At 39.7% G+C, this 22613-nt stretch overlaps 2 protein-coding genes across 2 annotated transcripts; one reads left to right on the forward strand and one right to left on the reverse strand.

Annotated features, from left to right (window-relative positions):
* The first annotated feature begins 1106 nt into the window (after window positions 1–1106).
* LOC131795204 (neuropeptide FF receptor 2) lies at window positions 1107–4718 on the forward strand. The gene is made up of 3 exons (XM_059112778.2): window positions 1107–1539; window positions 2712–2958; window positions 3194–4718. Exons 1-3 carry the CDS (start codon window positions 1383–1385, stop codon window positions 3912–3914), a joined length of 1125 nt encoding a protein of 374 aa, XP_058968761.2. The 5' UTR covers window positions 1107–1382; the 3' UTR covers window positions 3915–4718.
* Window positions 4719–5055: 337 nt separating this feature from the next.
* LOC131795174 (melanotransferrin-like) lies at window positions 5056–22587 on the reverse strand. The gene is made up of 11 exons (XM_066162839.1): window positions 22465–22587; window positions 20906–20981; window positions 18375–18596; window positions 17445–17717; window positions 16427–16657; window positions 15695–16104; window positions 12458–12563; window positions 8515–8730; window positions 8018–8290; window positions 6528–6746; window positions 5056–5870 (listed from the first exon to the last, which is right to left on the reverse strand). The coding sequence occupies exons 1-11, from the start codon at window positions 22570–22572 to the stop codon at window positions 5470–5472; spliced, it is 2535 nt and encodes an 844-aa protein (XP_066018936.1). The 5' UTR covers window positions 22573–22587; the 3' UTR covers window positions 5056–5469.
* Between the last annotated feature and the right edge of the window lie 26 nt (window positions 22588–22613).

The raw sequence follows: 22613 nt of genomic DNA on the forward strand, positions 1-22613 counted from the left end.
TAACTTGGGTCACGAGGTCAATGATCAAGATTCGATGAACATTATGGATTTTGGGAAGATCTCTTACTAATAAATATGAAATGGAGTTTGGCACGACAAAAACTTATAAGCCCCTCCAATGTCCATGGCCTTAATTTTGATTAATTGGGGGAATTGATCCCACAACTTCCCGACAGCCTCTCCAGGAAAATGCAGACGATAATTGCAGTAATCAAAGGGTATTTTGGCAAGAAACGAGCTCCTCCTAACGTCAAACCTTAATTCAGGCAAATTACTCTTAAACCTGCTGTTCATTTTACCGAATAACAACTTTTATCAGGAGCCCTTCTTCTTTATTTCAATTTCATGCAGTTATGTCTATAATTTGATTTCCGGACACTTGACTTTTACATCGAAAACTACTATCGACGTTGTAAATTAGAACCTAAAATGTCGTTATTCTTTGGCTGCTAAATTTGTTTGAACACAAAGTTATCGGAAGTTGTTTTGTCTTTACAGTCCCAAATAAACATTAAAAAATTATCCGTCGTAATTCTCTATCTGACTTTGGTTTACTAATAGGCTCTAACATGCTGTTTCCTGCACTTCTTTATTATCATTTATTTTTATCAATTTTCTCCCCCTTTTTTTCCACAACGACGGCGCGCAAGTTTTCGGTATCTCGTCCCCAGTCGTCTCTCGCTAAACTCTGCGATCTTACGACTCTCCCCTTTTGGCTACGGGAGAGCGGAGCCACAGAGCGGCTACCTAAATCAGTTGACCAACACAAAGATACAGACAAAGGAAAGGTTTGTTCTAAGTCTTTTCCCATTATCTTTGCCTTTGTTTGGAGAAAATACAAAATATTCATGTTTTTTCACAACAATTCTGAGGCTTTTTTGCTTGTTTTTCCTATTGTTCTAGCATTAGTAACATAGTTTGCGCTGACGAAGTTGTTTAATTTTGGTTTTGATCACGTCATTGCGGAAATCACTCTCTTCAAAAAAAATGAAGCATTCAATTTGTTTCGACAGCGTTTGACAGCCAAGAACAAAAGAACCACAGTAAAGAGGGAGAAATAAGTACAATGAATCTATTTGGCCACTAAACATTTAATTAGAAAGGTTTGACGATTAGACACAAAAGCTGTGTTCTCCCCGTTTGCACAGATCGACAGGACGTGCCATTTCTTTTTCTAAGTGGGCGCCTTCTAAAAACAACCAAACAGGTTGAAAATGGTTCTGATATTTCAGTATTGCTAAAGGAAAAAGCATCCATAAGGTTCTGAAAATATTTACCTGGGAATTGCTTTCAAATAGCTTGGTCTCTAAGTGTAAAGTTGACTTTAGCGGAAAAGCAGACATTCTTCAAACTGAAACGACAGTGAATACTCCAAAGTAAAAATGTCCAGTGAAGACTGCGCCACGCAAACCAACGATTCCTTGAGCGAAGATCCCCGTTGTGCGGACAACAGTCAGGATGAAGTTTCTGTTTCTCCAGTGGAAAAAGTGGCTGTCTTTTCCGTGATATATGGAATCATATTTTTAGTAGCCGTTGTAGGTGAGAAAACAAATACCTTTACAAGGATGTTCTAATTTATTGCGTAAGACCAGACACGAACGTATTGAACGAGAGGCTCTGGTTCCAGAAAAATGATGAAGCCACAACACGGTTTTTAATATGTAAGTGCTAACCACTTTAGGTTTGTGTTAGATGGAAAGAAAAGCAAGGTCGAGCAAAATCAACCAGAAGAAAAAACGCGAATTGTCATTCATTTGAAGTGCTTTAATTTGCTACATTTCTTTGTTTCCCTTACAACGAGGTTTCTGAATCCTCTTACAAATTTGAACAGATCATTTAACTCCATGCAGAAATTATTTAATGTTCCATAGGAACTTATAAATGCGACTGCTTTCATATCAGATGCAAAAGTATGGAAGGGCTTGGAATTTCGTGATAAATTAGTCGCTGTGAGTTACGAAAACGAGAGGACTGTTGAATTCGAGGGCGCTGTTTATTTTAAAGTAAGGAAGTCGTTCACAAGGACGGTTGAAATTTAATTATTTTCTCTCACTCTGCCTTAGAGATAAATTGAGAATTAACTCGATTTTGGGTAGCGTCGTAGAAAGTCTCTTCATACAAATATATGTGTATAGGCTTATTCCACGGTAGTTTCAACAAACCAACTCCAAGTCAACATACTATCCTTGCCTCGACCGGTCACCGTAATCGTTCACGTTTTATGATGATATCTCGAAGACATCCTACCCCGGTTTTATTCCCAAACATGACGAACTTGTAACTTCTCCTAAAAACAGCCTGTGCAATATCGCGGATCAATCATGTAGCAAAAAGTGCTAATATTGTTAAAAGAAAAAATCAGCCAGGCGATCTATATTGATATAACACAAAGTTATCCTAACTGATTTCAAAGAAACGTGTAACAGTTGGAAGGCAAATTTACAAAGGTGTTAGGTTCGACACGCCCGTGACAAGACGAAAAAAAATATTTCCCTAGATCCTGGGAGTTTAAGGATAAATCTTCTCTATAGCACCCAAAAACTAATGCAGTTAAGATCACGACTGTGTTTGAATTAATCCATATCATTTTTAACGACAACATTTGCCCTGAACCTGCGTTTGTTAAGAGGAATGTATCTGATCCTCCAATGTATTATCTTATCTTCTCTAATCCCTTTTTGTTTAACTAAACATTATCTTGTCATCCTCAGGTAATGGATTTGTTTGCATCGTAATCACAAGGAGGAAAGAAATGCGCACTTTGACCAATCTGTTCCTCCTCAACATGTCCATCTCAGACTTGCTGTCAGCTTTGTTCACCATTCCATCGCTGATGTCTGACCAGATCTCACCGAACGAATGGCCTCTTGGAGGATTCATGTGCCGAGCAGTGAGAGTGATTTCTTCAATATCTGTGTCGGTGTCCGTTTACACGATGATGGTACTGGCAGTGGAAAGGTAAACAAAAGGGAGGGAAGGACATTGGATTTTAAATTGGCCCACTTATCTGCCCTAAATACTTTCATTGTGAATCCTTTCTGATTTCTTGTCGTAAAAACAAAAACTAATGCAACAGGAAAATTACAGCTACAAGAGCCTGATGCAAAGCGCATCAACTCCACAAAATATCACGTCATATGATAAATCGGCCTTACTCCTTTTTTTTTTTTTTTTTGTTGATGTTTTTCCATAGATATCAAGCTATCGTGAATCCCTTCACGGTCCGTGCCTCACGAAAAAAAGTCAGACGAACTGTGATTTTAATGGTTCTAACTTGGCTGGTGTCCTGTGCCATTGCTTCTCCCCAGGCCTTTGTGGTCACGATCCAAAACAAACGGTGCGTCGAAGACTGGACGGGCAAAGGCGGGATATTAGGGAACCGAATATACACAGTGGTGGCTTTCATTCTTTTGTTTGTCCTCCCTATTTTGGTGATTGGCTCAAGTTACATCATGATCATACGAACACTATGGCAACCGGAGCCGTCCTTAAGCGACGACGCCACGACCGCACGCAGCGTTCGTGGTTTGTCTTCAACGAATAACCAACCATCGTACAATGCAAACCGCGCTTACGCAATTCGCAGAGCAAAAAAGAAAAGCAAGACGACGTATATGCTTCTAACAGTGATCGCCACGTTCTTGACATGCATGTTACCTTTTCAAGTAACTATACTGCTCCAAGCGTTCGTGGAACTCCCCTTTCAGACGGTTGGCTTCAGTGTGTTCGTGAACTTCTCCTCAGTGCTCGCTCTGTGCTCCATGGCGTGTAATCCTTTCATCTACAGCTTCTTCAGTGACAAGTTTCGTAAGGCTTTCGTGGATGTGTTCAGGTGCCGATGTGAGGAAGATGGCCAACAAGCGCCTACTACTTCCGTCATGTTGGTCAGCTCAACGATGCTGCAAACGGGATAATTCGAACAGCTTTTGTTCTGCTCAGGAGAGTGACACTACAATTACACCACTAAATTTTCAAAGACGGAACTAACTTCAGTGGAGAGCACTGCATTATTAAATTGACATGAAGACTTAGCTATATTAAGGGTAGACTGAACTTTTCATTAGGGGAGGGGAAGGTAAGTCCTTCTCAAGGGTTTCTCTACCATTATGGAGCATGTAGGATTGTTTTATTGATTCTAAATAGATAGTGTTACTTTTCCTCAACAAAAAGGGGAAGCATATGGCAACGTGGGAGTCCACTTTCTTTGGTCTTAGAAATTTGGTCAATTCATTAAAGAAATTTCCTGATGTTAAACCAAGAAAGTGGTATCCGGGTTTCTCCACAATGCCAGTGCCCCGCGTAACCCCCTGATTTCCGAGTGTATATCAAACGTTTCTTGATGATTGACTTAAACTGATTGGAAAATTTTCATGAAGGTTTCCGTTACTTACTGAGAAAGATAAAACAAAACAACGCCTTGGTAAATCTTGTTATCCTGAGAGATCGAATTTGAGCCTCGCAGTTGAATCAAGATTTTAAGTTTCATTCGGTATAAGATGCTGATGGGAAATGATTTTATAGCATATGACTCCCTTTGATTCTATGCATGTTTTTCAAATATTTCTCCCATAAGGCACTCCTCTCCATAATTCGTTTTTAGCCTATACTCTTTTCTATTTATCTCATCAAGACGCGTCTTACTCTGATTAGCTCAGGCTAAAAGGTTCGTTGTGATGTACCATAGTGTTTTACGTTTAATAAAATGTACATTATGTGAAGCGCGGGGGAAACAATTTGAGCAAGAAGCGAGTTTAGGTGGCGCGCGGGCTGAGCACTTGAGTGGGTGGAGAGAGATGGATGCATTGAAGCAAAGTTATATGGACTGTTCCGCGAACTTTCTGACAGAAAACGAGCGAGAGAGCCGGCGAATGACAGAGGGGTTCTTGCGGTTGTCAGGGGAACACCCGAAGAATGACCACTTCTGTTTTCTTTAGCTTCTTTTCCCTCCATTTCCAGCAACTGGGAACCTTGCACAGTCAAATGAGGATCACGTACTCCTCTTGCACTACGGTAACGTCAAAGTATTTTAAAAATAGTGAAGAACGAAGAAAAAGATTGACAATACAAGACCAGCTTTGTTTATTCTAATCATGGTGAAACAAAGGAACAAAAACTTTTATAAGTAAAAATTCACTTTCTTGCTTTTCTATTCAAGAAAACGTAGAATTGGTCATGAGCATTCGAATACGCTCCTTGTTCACACAGCATTAAAAGTAAGTTTCCTTTTCTTCAAGTTATTGCAGCGCTCGGCCGAACCGTGACGAAGAGCATTGAGTGACAAGCGTGGAACCTCTGCAAGTCGGCAACTAAAGTTCTGGTTTCTACCGGGAATTTTCAGGCTATATTACTGCTGCAAAGCGACATCGGCGACAAAAACTCTAGCTACCAAATTAGACAAATAAAAAATTACATAAGCTAGTAGTTACACTTCTAGAATCTGCAGCTGGATGAGTTATCTGGTAAAGGTTTTCAGTAATATACAGCTCCGGACAGGAACAGAGCTGTCAACACGAAAACGATAGAACCAATCAAGTAGGGCATATTCTGCTTGGTTCCTGAGGTTATGGTGGGTGTGGTTGGGCATGCATTCAACGCCTCGAGGTCTTTCAAATAGCTATCTCCAAGGAACTCCTTATAGGTCTTTTTACTGACGTCTATAAGCTTGATCGTGGAATCTTTGAAAAGAAGATCTTTACCGTTCCACTTGCCTGAGTCAAACATCCTGAACCCAGACCCGGTGTCGTTTCCATACGCATTCGATGCTTTTATCAAGATGCTAGCGTAGTTTGCTCTGTTACTGCTTCCCTTCTTCGTCATTACAGCGTGAGAGGGAACTTTAGCTAAGTTGCACTTAACGTGATCACCAATTGCTGAAAAAAAATTAAAGAAAAGGAAAAAAAATTTTTTAACAGTTATAACATGTACCAAGAGTTTTCAGGTAGTGTCAGCGGTTACACAATGACGTGCCGAACAGGTACAATGATCATGCACATCTTTGCGAAAATGTTAGTCATATATTTCAAGTTGCTGTGTTGAGTGTATCAAAATCAATGCGGAGGATAGAAAGTAGTGTACAGACAAACTAAGCCTTTGGGAGGCAGAAAGCTGAGTTGTACGTTCATCGGGCTAAAGTAAAAAAAAAAAACAAAAACAGTTTTGAGGCGGAATCTCTGAAACTGAGCTAGCCTGGATGAAAGAGCTTATATAAAGAAGCCATCAGTGATGATAGTTCCATTGGCTATTATGACGCAATGACACCGATGACCAACACCAGGAGATAAAAAAGAATCATACCGGCCCACATTACCAGTAAATATAATCACTTGCTTCATTTGGTTTGAAGGCTTACATTATCGGAAAATTTAAAAACTGGAACGATATTATGATGTATAATTAGGGAAGGGCCGCCAAATTTGGTTTCAACTATTGAAAATTTTGAGAAACAAAGTACTCGAGAAATATTAATTCTAGTGGAAGCAGAACGAAGGAACAAAGAATTACTAATCTGATTTAAAAAGAGTTCATACCACCAGTCCCTCCGTCCTTGCACAGGTACAAGTAATCACTGGAATTTGCCGACACGGTTGTATGTTTTACAAATGCCACTTCACCCACATCATCCACCAAGCACTTGAAGGCGCCACTGTAATCAGAGTACTTTCCCTTATTCTTGCATTCGTCTTTGCATAGCGCGCACAGGTTGTCGGGATTTTTACCATCTTTATCAATATCGGGGTTCTTAACACCTAGGGTTAAAAAGTAAAATTATGAAAGTAGTGAAATTCCAAAGCAAAGCAACCGAAATCGGTTTATATATTATATATTGTGTGTATATATATATATATATATATATTTTTTTTTTTTTTTTTTTTATCGGTTGTAGGTTAAGGTAAAGTCAGTATTTCAGCCAAGTGGCCCATTCAGCTTAAATCCCTTAGCATAAGTTGGGCCACTCCAAGTCCCTTAACATAAAGGGATTTGAAGTAGGTCTGTTTTAATTGTGCTCGTTAAGTCGGGGACTGGGGCACACATTACGCTATTATGTAATCGTTGACTACAGAAATATGTCAAATAACCGGAAAGAGCACACTCAATTAGTTTCCAATCCGAAAAAACGTGATTTAAGTTAGCCTTTGACTGTGATCGTACGAAGACCTTGTGAAACCTGTGACTGTTCATTAAAGTATATATATATTATATACTATATTATTTATATATAAACGTCAATTAAAGGCCTTCTTTTTTCGTTATTTGCAATAATTGCCAACATCGGTCAGGAACAATAACTTGAAACTTAGCTTTAAAGAGTTGCTGGAAAATATGAGCGACAACTAAGTCTAACGGAACAAAACTCTAGGTTCATTTGACATCCTGCCGAACGTCATTTTTGCCAGTTATCTGTGATACGAAACGTTCTACTTATCATTTGAGAAATACCGAAAACAAACAAGTTCTTACTAGTTCTTCCACAACCTCGAATTGATTATCTCAAGGGAAATTTTTCGTATATAGTGGAGCTTAGCCATGGAAAAAGTTACCTATAGACCTAAGGCAAGCACCCTCGTTGACCGATTTCAAATCTAAATTGAATCGTCACGATTTTAAGTAATATTTTGAGTTTGAGTAAATTTTTAGACACGGCCTCTATGAAAAGCAGTTTCCATGTTTGACATATTTTTATCATTTTTATTGCAAATAGGTCAATAGTCTGGTATCTTAATTGACTGATGGAAATACCGTGTATGAACAAAGTTATCGTAACGTATCCTATCGTAATATAATTATGTGATCAGGAGTAAACAGCGGAAAAATGCCAAGGGGTCATGGCTAGGGTGGTTTTGTGCATCGCATTTGATTGGTGGACTTAGTAGTGAGAGTTTTCGTAACCAATGTAACCTCGTTCCCAGGGTCCTCTTTCTTCCTCCCTCGAGAGAGGAAGAGAGAGGACCCTGGGAACGAGGTTGCTTCTGATGCTTTGGTTAACTAATTACTTATTGCGGATGATTTAATGACTTACTTGGTACACAGCTTTCTTTAAAATACTCTCCAGCTGATACATACGGATTACAGCTGGAGTCTTGAGTCATGAATTTCTTGGCCAAGAGTGTACCAACGGGTACAACCCAACCAGATGTTTTTCCCGCTCCTGTGTGACAAGACTTCTTTCCCTCCAGGCCTTTAAGGGTTTTAATCGTACTATTCTCTTTTACGACTGCTACTGCATAGTAAGAGAGGCTGTCACCATCACCATAAGTTTCAGCAACCACAGGAACCATCATATATTCTTTGCCTAGGAATATTAAATCAAGTAGTAGCTTTCGTCATCAATCCGCGAAGAAAAAAAAACCTTGCGTGACCTATCACGCAATCTCCACTGTCAAGAAAACTCTACTGTTTGATGAATACGGAATCAGCCAGGCAAAGTAACCAGATTAAACAGACTCACCTTAGAAGCAAGATAAATCATAAAGAGCTTTCTTACTACAAACTTTTCCTTAACAATGACAATCATACCTGCACGATATATTTCTCCTCCGTCCAGAGTGATTAGATCAGCCTCTCCGTTTTTGATCTTTTTCATACAATTAATTGCACTATCATCCTGAACGCAACTGGCAATAACATTGGAATCATTCCCCAGTTTATTCAGAACAGTCTTAAACTGGTTGCATTTTTGCTGTTCTTTATCAGAAACTGTGCACCATCTCATTTGATAAGCCTGGCCTTGACCTGGTGATATGCAAAACAAGATAACACAAAGTAATTTAGCTACCGTATTTTTTCGGCTATAAGGCACAGCATTTTTTCAAAGAAATTTCGCCTGATCACATTTGAACTGTCTCAGATTCGGGGTGTGTTTAAGGCCAGAGAGTAACATGGGAAAGATGTTAGTATGTACGAACGACTGTCGCTTGAAGTACATATTTGATATACAATGGTAACTGAAATGAGTTGAGTTCAAATAATATTTAAAATCGAAAACGAGATTTTAATAGTCCCGGTTCGATTTGATTAAATATAAGCTTTTGGTAAGTACTAATATCTTATTCAACCAGTCACACAATGAAGGAGCGCGAAATCTAAAATAGGATTTTTTTTGGCGGGAAAAAAGACGCCAATGTGAGAAAAAGCTAATGCGATTTGTGGATAAATTGCTGTACCGAGAGCCAATCAGATCACAAGGGCCACAATGGATGTAATAAAAGGATGAATTTGTTACGATTGTTTTTATTCAAGTACTTGTTACTGTCCGTCTACATTCCTTTTTTGGCAAAGTAGTTCCCAGGGTCTTGTCTTTCTGGGAACGTTTTCCCTAGGAACGAAGTTATGTGTTATGGCGTGGTTAGCCCTTTCAACTCACACAATCTGACTGTTAATTCTCCCCTCTTGCAACTACTTGTGACTTGGTAAGAAGGTTACGAGAATTTTGCGTTAGATCAAGATAGCAATTACTAACTGATAAGTTTAAGTATTCCCAATACCTGGTAATTTAACGGAGTTGAAAACGTAAATTGACCACCGTAAAGAATTAAAAGGCTGAATTTGGAGCTTTAACCCTTTTGCTCTTGAAAATACTCAAAATTTGCTCATTTTTAGTATGAAAGTCATTTTCAAGAGCGGTTTTTCTTAAAACCCTTACCACGACAAATCAACGCACGGCAAATGGCAGATCAATCTTTTCTCTACCAGAATCCGTTCTAATTTCGGAAATTGGCTAACGGGATCCTTTTCGGTTAAGAAATTTTTAGTCGAAGCTGCGTTCAAAAATGGTGCGTTTTGAGCGAGCGAACCATTGTCTTCGGCCCAGCCATGAACAACAATGCACTTGTTAAACTTAACAGTATCCAATGCTTTAACCCTTTCGCTAGTAAAATTATTCACAATTACCGCGAATTTCAAAACTGCCACGTGAATCCACTGTGAAACCTTCGCTTTACAGACAAATCATGACGACGAGCATCGACCAGCAAGCTGTTAGTTAGGTCGGGAGCTCTTTTCAGAGCTCAGTGAATTCCTGATCGTCCTGCAATCCGTATGCGATCGGAAGCTGATGATCAGTTCCAGTCCAGCGATAGCACTAGCATAAAAAGCTCGATAGAAATAGCGAATTTGTTCGTGTTTGTTGTTTGTTCGTGTGCTCTACATCGTTCGCTTTTCCTTTTATCGGCTCGAAAAAGCTTACGTTAGCGCGATTTACAGACTTTATTTTGTACTTCATTTTCGATAAAAGAAATGTTTCGATGAGACAATCGAGTCCTAGTCGGGAAATAATGGAAAACACCCGCTGTTTGTCAAACTACCGTAGACTTGATATGAAGCGTAATGTTTGTTGATTAAGTTTTGGCGAGATATGAACAAATAATTTTCTCTGGTAAATATCGAACGCATATGGCCATTACAAATTGAGCGCTTGAAATGGCCAGGTTCAAATTTGATATCAGAAACAATAGATGAAATAGCAAGTTACGATCGAGGTCTTTGTTTCATAGCTCCACCTTGACAAGCTAATGAGCTAAGGCAGTATTCTCTTCGGAGGAAAGCGCGCGTGATCCTCGACCAATGAAAGCCTTGCTGTTAACGCTTCGCCGCTAATGTTACAGATCTATAATATTTTCCTCACTGCAAGTAAATGTCGCGAGAACAATAGGTATTCTGCCCAAGGCTTGGTTCTCTGTTCTCAACCATTTTACTATGAGTTTTCAAGCGAACCCGCAAAATTTCGTGAAACATGCGAATAAATTTTAGCTCTGTCCACGCCGTTAGCTGTAACCTTGTTCTGATTACGTGTTAATTTTTTTTCGGGGGGGGGGGAAGGGGGGAATTGATCACATTCAGCAAAATATCTTCCACCAGGGGGATACATGTGAATATATGCAAAGCCAAGAGATCACTAAGAAGCCGTTACAATTTTGCTCTAAGAAAGAAAAACCTCGGGTGTGTAACAACATGACTTAAAGAAAGTCGACAACTCTTTGAGTTTGTCCCTGTCCTAAGACGCTTTGGAAACATAAGTTTATTTTTTCGGAGAAGAGGTTGAATAATAGGGCCCTTATCGCATATCAGACTTCCGCCGTACATTTCACTCACATCCCTGCGGGCTACGTTTGAAGAATTTAACGAAATGTTATCCCTCCACCATTTCTAACATCCGGGCTGGGTTGTTCAAAGAGCCTGAATTTTAGCAAAATGAGGCAACGACGTTAGAATTCTTTCGTTTGACTTTCGTGGTAGGAAACAAAGATGATCGCGACCCAATCTCAACAGAGCTAAAATCACTTAAATCGATTCAAAGACATGCAAACTACATAAGCTGAGGGATAACGCAAGATCAAATCCCTATTGGTTTGATATTAAAAGCTGATTGGCTGAGAGAGTCGCGCGACTTCTCTCGACCAATCGCAGTGCATGGTAAAGCAAACCAAAGCAATCCCTGATTATTTTCAATGTCATGTCTGCAAACAATTTGACGCGGCTTCAACTTTAGTCGAAAGCTTTTGTAACATATTCACATACGCATGCAAATAGCGCCATCTTAGCTACATAGACATTTCTGACGGCTGTGAAAAATTGATAGTAGTATAACTGCCAATTTTCTCCCCCTCTCCAAAACTAAGAACACAAATCAAAGATCCAAAAAGGCGTGATTTTCAGTAGTTTTTGCTTAAGTACCTCGAGATATTTGATCGCGTGAAGATTTTGGGCTTCAGTTAAAACATCCGGTGTGAGTTGAAACTGTCTGCGGAAGTTAAAAATCTTGTCTTAAAGATAAATGTAAGAGCATTTGACTTGTTCTTTTCGTGCAAAATTTCGCATTCCATTTGCTTTGATATTCCTTTCTCCACGATCCACTCAGCTCATTCTTCTTTCCTTCAGCTCTCTGAATTCCTTAATATTTATTTAGCCTTGAAGCAGGCGCCATTTGCGTCATATTTGAGACAGGGTGACACAAATCAAGTTAAAATAGGTGTGATTCGATCCGTTTCGGGTGAGGTTATGGCAAATACTTGAAAATAAAATACTCGGAATTTCAAGTGTATCAGCGCGATGCTCTCACGTTTGCGAGGAAATCATGAAACGAATATTCGCGAACGTTACTTTCTGCAACCGTTACTTCATGCGCGCGGCTCTTTAGAATGATAGGCTTTTCCATTACACATCGTAACAAATATTGTATTAATCATAAGGAAGTGAGAAATGTAAATGATTTAAGCTCTCTACTAGCAGCTACAAGGCGTTCTTAAAACGAGTCTTTTGTATGATGCATAGATTGAAAAACAGGAATTTAAAACAACAGAACGTCAACGCCGAGCATTCGGAAATCTTAGAATTTTCACGCAAAGAAAGGTATTGAAACGTAAACCATCACTGACGTTCAAAATTGATGGTCAGAACATTCGTTCCTCAGCTAAATACAAAACAGGAAACCGCTTCGAACTCATCCTAAATTTCAACTTACCAAGCAAAGCCACAAGAGCACTGAGTAGAGTTAATGATCCAATCATGATGCGTACACTGAACTGCAAGCTACACTCTGCAAATGGAGTCTCCAGACGTCTTGTGTCCTAAGGAAAGCCACGAATGGGTTCCCGTCATCCCCTTCACTGCGATCGTTTGACAAGTTGTTAACGCCTTTCGACGAGAGGCTGGGAACTAGTCAAGGATTAAATTCTCCAGAAACCATATAATTTCTATGATGCATATGATCTTATGAAACTAATCACGTTTTGAGATTTCAAACAGTATTTTGTCCTTTTGTCGGGGACTGGGACTCACATTATCACATCGTGTAATCTAAGCTTTGACTACAGAAGTATGTAAAGTATGTAAACGCGTCCGGAAATACACTCCCAATAATTTTGTAAAACCGAAGCGTTGTCAGTTCTCTTAACCTTCACTTGCGAACCTGCGAAGACCTTGTAACCTCAGTTGTGTTTATGAAACGTATAAAATCCACCTCGAGATTTCTCTTGGATACTTCCTCTTGCGGCCAGAGAATTCTAGGAAACTTTTGATTAAAATTCGACGAAGAACGCCCCCAGTTTGAATCTCGTCTAGCACTCATACTCTGGCCAGTTAGTACCTTTGTCGTAACTAAGTCTCAAATCTGTTGTTTTTCTTCTCGTTTCTTCGAGATCTCGTAAAACATTTACGAACTACTCTGAACTGCAGTACAGATTTTGTCGATATCCAGGGCAGCAGCTGCGTTATTCTTAAAATGGTACCGTCTATTGTCAAGCTGAATTGTGGCAAATTTGAAGACAAATTACGGTGAGGTTATTATTTAAAACTCCTGACCGCGGTAAGACAAATAAATTTTTATGAATACTTGTCTGCGGTTGCGATAGAAATGGTTGGTCCCTAGAGCGTGTTTCATATCAAAGTCACCAACTGCTAACTAATGTATGCATTGCGTGCGCATCGAGAGATCAGCTTACCAATTGAGATTACAAAAGACATCGTCAATCGAGCAGTACAGAGCATGTTTATACTCTCAAGTAAATATCAGCGGTGCGTTATCGGTTCTAGTTGGCCAGCCCTTACCCCTCTCCCCACCCCCCTCAGGCGGTCACCCAGCATCATTTTTGAGTAGAAATGACTTACAAGTCTAAGAAAGGAACAAATAACGTGAGTTTCACTTTGTTTATTCTTTTTCAGAAATGAAACAAACAAAACTGCATTTTTTCCTAACATACACACTTATCTTTTCTTCTGGAGAAAAGAAACTTAGCCTAGTTTTTCCTTTTCTGGAAGAAACACTTAAACTAAACTTTCTCTAAAACATCAAGTACACAAGTTTGCTCAGCAACTTAGCTAGTTTTGTTTATTCTTTTTCGAATGAAACAAAAAGCTCACTTTCTAAAAAGAGAATAACAACATCCACTTGCTTTACTGCTATAGAAAAATAAGCTTGGTTTATTCTTTCCCGAATGAAACAACAAACTTTATTTTCCCTCCTCCTATGCGTAAAATAAATTTACTTTGCTTATTCCTTTTTGGAATGAAACAAGTTTTAAGTAAACCTATTCTTTTTTCTCTCTATTATTACATATCTTACGTAATTGCTTTGATATCGGAAATTAACGTAGTTCTGTCTATTCTTCTTAAGAATGATGACAGGAAGCTACATCCGACGCACATTTAGCCCCATACTTCTCAAAAAAATCCCCGACAAAATTGCCTCTTTCAATCTGCTTGCAGCCATTTTCAAACTTGTCACGTGATGGTCACGCTATGACAACTTCGTTCCCAGCGTCCACCTCTTCCTTCCTCGATATAGAGAGCGAGGACCCTGGGTGCGTTGTGTGACGCGTTACAAAAATGACTGCTTGCAAACGGGGACAACCGGAGTTAAGTGCCAGCCTTGCTTATTCTATTCAGAATGAACCAAGGTCGACGTGAAGCTTTCGTTCGTGTTCTATTTGGATCAATCGTTTTTAGTTGGCTGTGTTGGTTAGGTTTTATATGTATTCCACTGGGAGAAAACCGTTTGAGGTGTGGTGTTCAATGGTGGAAAACTCTTGAGTAGCGGCCGTTGTATTTTTTGGTAGTCTGATACGATGCCCTAATTATTAGCGCTGCAGGACGCGCGTTTCTCCGCCGCGAGAAGATTAGAGACGAGTTGGGGAGAGATTTGCCGGGTGGCGTTGCTTTGATATCGGAAATCAACGTAGTTCTGTCTATTCTTTTTAAGAATGATGACAGGAAGCTACATCTGACGCACATTTAGCCCCATACATCCAAAAATTCCCCGACAAAATATGCCTCCTTCAATCTGCTTGCAGCCATTTTTAAACTTGTCATGTGATGTTCACGTTATGACAACTTCGTACCCAGGGTCCTCCTCTTCCTTCCTCGATATGGAGAGCGAGGACCCTGGGTGCATTGTGTGACGTGTTAAAAAATGACTGCTGACAAACGAGAACAACCAGAGTTAAGTGCCAACCCTGCTTATTCTATTTAGAATGAACCAAGGTCGACGTGAAAACTTAAAAAAGCTTTCGTACGTGTTCTATTTTGATCAATTGTTTTCAGTTGGTTGTGTTGGTTAGGTTTTTTACGTATTCTACCGGAAGCAAACCGTTTGAGGTGTGGTGTTTAATGGTGGAAAACTCTTGGGTAGCGGCCGTTATATTGTATATATGGTAGACTGGTAGGATGCCCTAATTATTAGCGCTGCAGGACGCGCGTTTCTTCGCCCGCGGGAAGATTGGAGACGAGTCGGGAAGAGATTTGCCGGGTGGCGTTACTCTTAGCCTCATACTTTCATGCGGGTGAAGAAACACTCGTGTCAAAGCGTCAATCATGAAAGCCTATTCGCACGCTATTTACGAGGGCTTAAAGAAGTCAAGCGCTTGCTTCAGTTCCTGGCCGTCATGCTCGCTGTAAAAATCTTACTCATGCTCTTTCGCTACGCTAACCAAACCGGCAAAAAATCATCGAAAATCGCGCCACGAGACAGTGATTGACTGCCTCGTTGTCTTCCTTCAGTCTTGTGAATGCGTAGAAGTATGGCAATAACAATTCCAAGAAATTACCGCGTCTCAGTCATAAAGGATTGCAATTGAAACGGTTGATCCCGATAGAACACAACCTTCCTGTCACATGATAGCAACCGGGAAAGTTTCCTAATCTTACTTTCACAAAGCACACCTCTTACGTGGGTTGATCAGCGTGTGCCAGATTATATTTAAACAAGCAGCACCAGAGCTATCAATGAAAGCAGGAGAGAGCCAACGAAGAAAGGCCTCTTACTTTCGGCAGCTGAAATAGGAACTGTGGTAGCTGAAACAGGAACTGTGGTAGCTGCAACACAATCGTTGATCGCTGCGATATCGCCCATGTACTCTGCACCAAGAAACTGTTCATAGGTCTGAGAAGAGACATTTTGTAGCTTTTCGGTGGAATCTTTGAAAAGGAGATCTTTTCCATCGGGATATTTGGATGAATCAAACATCCTAAACCCATCACCAGAATCGTTCCCATAACGCGTTGAGGCTTCTAATAGAATCTTGACATACGTCTTCATTTTGCTGTGTCCCTTTTTGGTCATCACGGCGTGAGAGGGAACTTTAGCAAGGTGGCAGTTAAGGTGCTGTCCAATTTCTAAAGGAAAATAAGAAAGAAAAGACTTTCTTTTTCACACAGACTGATTCGTGCACCAAAAGCTTTCAAAAGCTTTTCGGTAGGGAGGAGGAGAGATCGAAGCCCAGCTCGGTTAAAAAAAAAAGACTCCAGTAACATGCATTCATTTTTCCGAACCTCTTTCGAAAAACAAAATTACTTGATGACTTGAATTATCGGAAATTTAAAAAAAATGCGAAATATATAATCCTTATGGTGTTTGACTGGGGAGAGGAAGCCACTTTTAGTTAGCCACTATTCGACCAGGGATTTTGGAGAAAATCATGGACTCACAAGTACATACCAGCAGTGGTTCCATCGTAACACAGGTATAAGTAATCACTTGCTGACGCCGGTGCTTCGCTCATCACGGTTGTATGTTTTACAAATGCCACCTCACCCACACCATCGATCAAGCATTTAAAGGCGCCGCTGTAACCAGAATAATTTCCATCTTTCGTGCATTCACTTTTGCACAACGCGCACAGGTTGTCGGGATTTTCTCCTTTAGTATCAATTTTTTCTTCTTTCACTCCTGAAAACGTAATATGAGTGTAAGTAAAACTGTCAAAAATAGGTTGAAATTCTTATCCTCCCACAAATATTCGACATATGTATTAGCTTCAATATGCGAGCACTTCCTCATCATTAGCGCTGCAAGAGGCGCGTTTCTTCACGGGGGTCTGGCACTAATAATGCTAGTGCTAGACCCCTGACACAAATAACAAGGACCTAGTTTCGGGCCCTTCGACTTTCGAAGGGTTAATTTCGTTTCCAGGTCTCACTTGTGTGCGGCTAAAGAGCTTCTTAGAGGCCGAGATTTTTTTGGCCAGGGTTACGAGTGCAAGTGATCTGGGTAAGGCGCGGAAGAACGCAAATGAGCGAGCTACAATGGGTTTTCGTTTCACATTTGATTGCATTGTTGATTAATTGGGTAGTTTTTAGTAAACAAGTAGTTTGCATGTTGCTGTACGTCCGCACAGATTCCAAAATAATAACTGGTAAGAACTCAAAAATGGCACCCAAGGTGCAGCCGAATGTGTCACTTACGTTCTTACCAAATCTTGACGTCTTCAGTTATCTATTTCTGAACAGCCGCACAGAAATATTAAAGCTATTCACTTTATATCATGTAGAAGCGAAAAGTTTCGGATGGTAACGTCATCTATGCGCCTGCCTTCCAGTAGATCATGAAAACCAATCAAAATGCGCGCGTAATTTAGCTTATTGTATAATAACAATTACATGCTACCTAGAGCAATCTTAAAAAAAAATACTGGACTGCTTCCAACACTCAAACAGATTCCGTTTTAACTACTTACTTGGTACACAGCTTTCCGAAAAATACTTTCCAGCTGATACGTACGGATTACAGGTGGAGTCTTGATCCATATATTTCTTGGACAGTAAAGTACCAACTGGTACGATCCAACCAGCCGTTTTGCCTGCTCCTGTATGACAGGTTTTCTTTCCTCTCAGATCCCCGATCGATTTGACTGAACCTGACTTTTTAACAACTGCCACAGCATAGTAACTGGTACCAGTGCTTACTCCATAGAATTCTGCAACTACAGGAGTCATCTCGTAGTTTTTACCTAAAAAGAAATTGAACGGGATTATTTACATCTTAGCTTAACAGCATGGTCAATTGAAAAAAAACTGTTGTTTGAACTGTGAGCTGTAATCTGGATTTTGTTTTTTGTGCCTAGTAAAATGTTGTGTTTTGAACTCGGAAGGGTCTTTACCCAGCAGGGGTAGATTTGGGGGGTTAGGGAGGGGTGGGGGAGATTTGTGGGCCATTAAAAATGCCTTAATTCAATCGGAGAAAAGGTGCATTCTATAAACTCATTATCACAACGCTCGTCATTATATAAGTTTTCAGGGTTAAAGGTCGAAGGCATAATGCCCAAATTTGCAAGCTTTTCGTGCAGAGAGAGCGTGAAAGTGAGTGAGATGAAAAATGAAAAGCGTTTCACTACTCGTTTTTATACACGTTCCAGATTTATACCACCACTGAACCGTGCACTCGCATAACCATTGAAAAATTTTAAACTTTTCTTTGTGTTTACTTATAGAATCTATACACTTTCTTCAAATCTTTTGGGAATTGCAAATTGTGATCTACTCGACCAATGGAGGAGGCACACAATTTTTATAATTTCCTGCGTGCGAATGAACACTATTAGCTTCGAACTCAATGTTTGAGAATACATTTTGATGCTTTTCTACAAAGTACACCAAAGTTGCTATACCTGCTTCATATATTTCTCCTCCATCCAGTGTAATAAGATCAGCTTGTCCGTCTTTGATCTTTTGCATGCAATCAATGGCATTACTTCCCTGAACGCAACTAGCGTGCAAGGTGGTGTTGATTTCACTTGACACATTTTTCAACGCATATAGAAAATCTTGGCATTTTTGTTGTTCTAAGGCTTTGATTGTGCACCATCGCATTTGGGTAACATGAGAATCACCTAATAAAAAATAAAGTAAATAATGAATAAATAAATAAAACAACGATTCATGACGGTGAGAGAGGGAAAGAGGGATTACTATCACTTAAAGGACTTTGGGAGTGGAGAGTGGTAGGTAGATTTCGCATCCATACCCCACCCACCTGCTTCTCGCACCTTAGACTCTTATCTTCCACCTTTCAATGATAAAGAATACGGATCGTGAATCAACGAACGTCAACATTTTTGCATTTCTTTCCCGCTTCCACCTATTTCCTGGATTTTTCCGGCCGCTGGAGTCAGTATCAGAGGGAGGTCACAATCACAGTAAGAATCTTCATTCTTTCTTAAATTTCTCATGAAACTAGAAATGAGAGTCATTCGCAATCTCGGGATTCACCTAATGAAATTTGTTTGTTGAAAATATGTATACGATGTTTTAGGTTCCCATATCGGCGCAGTCTTCATACGATTTCATACCATCTTCAAGTGGAAATCTTTTCGCATGTGAAATTTACCGCGGGGAAAGGCAGTTATAAAGCATTTGTAGAATATCATACCTTTAAATGCTTTTCTGTTGATGTCAGTACAAGAAAAAGTGGATTCACGCATGCGCATTTGTGCCTCGAGTGCTTTTTCGTTGATGCTGATACAAGAAAATGTGAAGTTACGCATGCACTTTCGTGCCTTTTCGTTAATGCCGATACAAGAAAAAGCGGATTTACGCATGCGCTTTCATGCCTTTCTATTGATGTAATCGAAAGAAAAAGTGGATTAACGTATGGGCTTTCGTGCCTTGAGAGTAAATACGGCTAACACCGAATTCCGAAGAGTGCGTGAGAAAAAAAAACCCATTCCGTTAATTTTGCTGTCCTTTTGTGCGGTTTAAGCTTTAATGAAATTGCGTAAATTACTCGTAATGGACATTTTCTCACAAACCAATCGATGAACAGCCAACAGCAATCAGTTTGGCGATTATATTTGCATAAAACCTTGCATGACTCAGTAGCGGAAAATATTACTAGAAAATACACCTTCTGGCAGTTTTGAATCAGTTCAATAGCAAATGAGTTGAACCGCTATTGAAATTTATGAATCATGATGTAGGCTTTTGTGCAGCAAAACAAAGAGGACGATAAGCAAAAAACAAAGGCCGCTTCCGAATTGTTATGTAATTTTATAAATCCGATAAACTCGACTGATCAAGAACCAAACGGCCACTCTAAAAATACAACAGAACTGCGGCTGGGGTCTAAGCCAAATTGTTCCCAGGAGTTGCCAGATTGTTCTTTTGGTTTTTTTTTTTTTTTTTTTTTTTTTTTTAGTAGCACAAAATAAAAGTGGTACTCTTCACCTTCCTGACAATTCGCCTATTAATATTGTACCCTTTTTGACTACAACACCAGTGCTAAATTCCTGCATTAAAACAAGCAAGGGGCATGTCTCGCTTCGTTTGCTCACTCGTTCCTTATGGGTTTGCATTTCGTAGGCAAGGACCATATCTTACCACGGACACTTTAATTCATATTAATGCCCTGCACACAATGGAGTTTAAATATGTCCAAGTGAAAGTTTGAGGTAAAGCGTGCGGAAAATTTTTCATAATTAATTTGGGCCTAACAGTCGACAAAGGTTTTTCAGGCACAAGTACATTATTCAAAGAGTTGTTTATTGTTTGTAAATTCTTTTGTTTCGACATATTTTGTGGTGGTTATTTTATAATCACGAACTATAAGGTTGTATTGGCCCTTCGAAAAATGATTTTTTGTCTGAATAATTTCATCCATTATGAAGTCGAATAAGATTTAAGAAATCTGAAACACAATATCCTACTGTTAACTGTGCGATCGCATGCTTGCCCAAAATAGATGTATTCGTGGTGTGTTTTACTGTACATAACTCAAACACGAAGATTTGTTCTCTCCTTCGCATCAAGGCTATTGATCAATTTAAGTCCACAGTCAGACATTTCTGGCTGCATTTTTTTGAGCCAATAAGTCAAGGAAATTCTTCTCTGATTCTTTGTCAACATGACTGTTAATCTGTGACGCGTTTTAGTGATCCTTTCCGACGTTTCATATAATTCAAGATTTACTGATGATACTCACTAGTATCTGAATTGGCTAGCTACACTAATTACAGACCGTGGTCGGTTGTGGATCAACCTTTTCATCGTGATATCAGTGACGCTATATCATTTAGATCATCCATCGATGCATTCGTAGTTATACAAACAAATTAAGCGTTTTCACACTTACACCCACCAGAAAACCACATCTAATACATTTGAAGCGAAAAATCGCTTGTGAGTTTCTCAAACAGCAACTTACCAAGCGTAAAAGCAAGAGCACTGAGGAAGATGAGTGGTCCCAACATGTTGACAACGATATAGAAGAATGTAGACTTCTGTGTCAGAGGCAGCAAAGCGAACAGTTAAGGAAAAAAAATTAATATTGACTCTCACGTTAACAAAAGGAGTAACCTTGGATACATCCCTGAGGAGGTTTAATTTCAGCGTGAGAGCCAATTGCGCAAGAGCAACATTTACCGCATTGATGAGCAGTCAGCTCTTCATCTGAAACGCTCTTGAGGCACAAACAGACCACCCATGGGGTTTAAGTCAGGTCTGTTTGTGCAGTCACCCAATATTTCTTAAAAACCAAAGACTGAGAGTGGCTTCCTGTTTAAAATTCACAATGAAGATATAAATAGTTTAATTTCTTTCATTTCTCATAGGCGCTTCAGATGAAGGTGTTGGCTCTTCTCCTGAGTGCTCACTCAACTGGTAAAAGTTGCTCTTGCGCAATTGGCTGTCTGATATATACCAGTTGCTTGTCCGGGTCATGGGCCCCCGACATATCATTGTTTTACCTAAGGAGGGGGGAGAGGGGGCACCCCCAGGGGAATTGGACATTTTTCAAGGTTTCCATTAGTCAACTTTCCCATCCTTGAATATCCATTATATGTCAAAATTCCACCCCTGAGGGCCAGAAACATTGTTTAATTTCAACAAACTTAGGTGCTCACATCACTGAATTGCAGCCAGTGACTATGAAAGTATCTTGATGTAAGATGCTACCACCAACTTTGTCGAATTTGTTCGCTGTAAACAAATTTTATGTAGGGTTCATTTTCAAATTCCTTGTTCATAGTTGACGTGTTAAATGTCATGTAAATGTGCTGTCGAGGACGAAAACTTTCCTTCCCTCATCGAACTGAACGAGCAGTGAGGGTGAAAGGCGGAATTATATTGAGGAATAGTGGTGTGGTATTACTTGCGGAAAAGCACAATTTGACAGCATATAAATAAGTTTGAATACTTCCGTACCGGTAGGCCTAGACAGAAATATTGCGTATATCGCCTTGTAAATATGTTACCGGAAATTCTCGATTTATTTTTTTTTCTTTATGTATCTCAATTTTTTTCTAAATATCTTGAGAAACGTTTTAAATATCTCAACAATGTTTAAAATGGCCCAAATGTTGACTCAGTTTTTCAGCGATCTATATTTTCCACTTAAATGTTGTAAATCAGCATAGAGGTGTATAGAAATCGAATTGTGGTCAGCCATCGATATTATATTCATGGTGGAATGGCTCACGCTCGAATCTTCAGCTTTAGAAACACTTAAAGTAGACAAATTTACTTTACAATTCGTATCCATTGGCAGAAATATTGGGCAAGATGGCGGCCGCGCTTGCGCATTTCGTCCATAATGGCGTCTAAATAATATAAGAAACTGTAGGGAAATTTGTAAAATTTCTAAAATATAACAATAAATAATATGCTCCTGCTCATGGTCCCGTCCGCTCTCGATCGAGACATATTCAGTACCGATTCTGCTATTCATCAAACCTCTCAGTGACTCGATAAATAAAAACAACTTACTTCCCGAACCAGTTCTTTTGTCATTTTCCATCGACCTAAGTCGCCATGCAGTTCTTCAAAATCCGTCGTTCTCCATCCCAAACACTCGCCTGTTACAGGAAAGTGCATCGATGAAGTCAACTGCTCTCGATCGAATTGACCACTACTGA

Source organism: Pocillopora verrucosa, chromosome 2 (assembly GCF_036669915.1).
Source record: "Pocillopora verrucosa isolate sample1 chromosome 2, ASM3666991v2, whole genome shotgun sequence".
Classification (NCBI taxonomy): domain Eukaryota; kingdom Metazoa; phylum Cnidaria; class Anthozoa; order Scleractinia; family Pocilloporidae; genus Pocillopora; species Pocillopora verrucosa.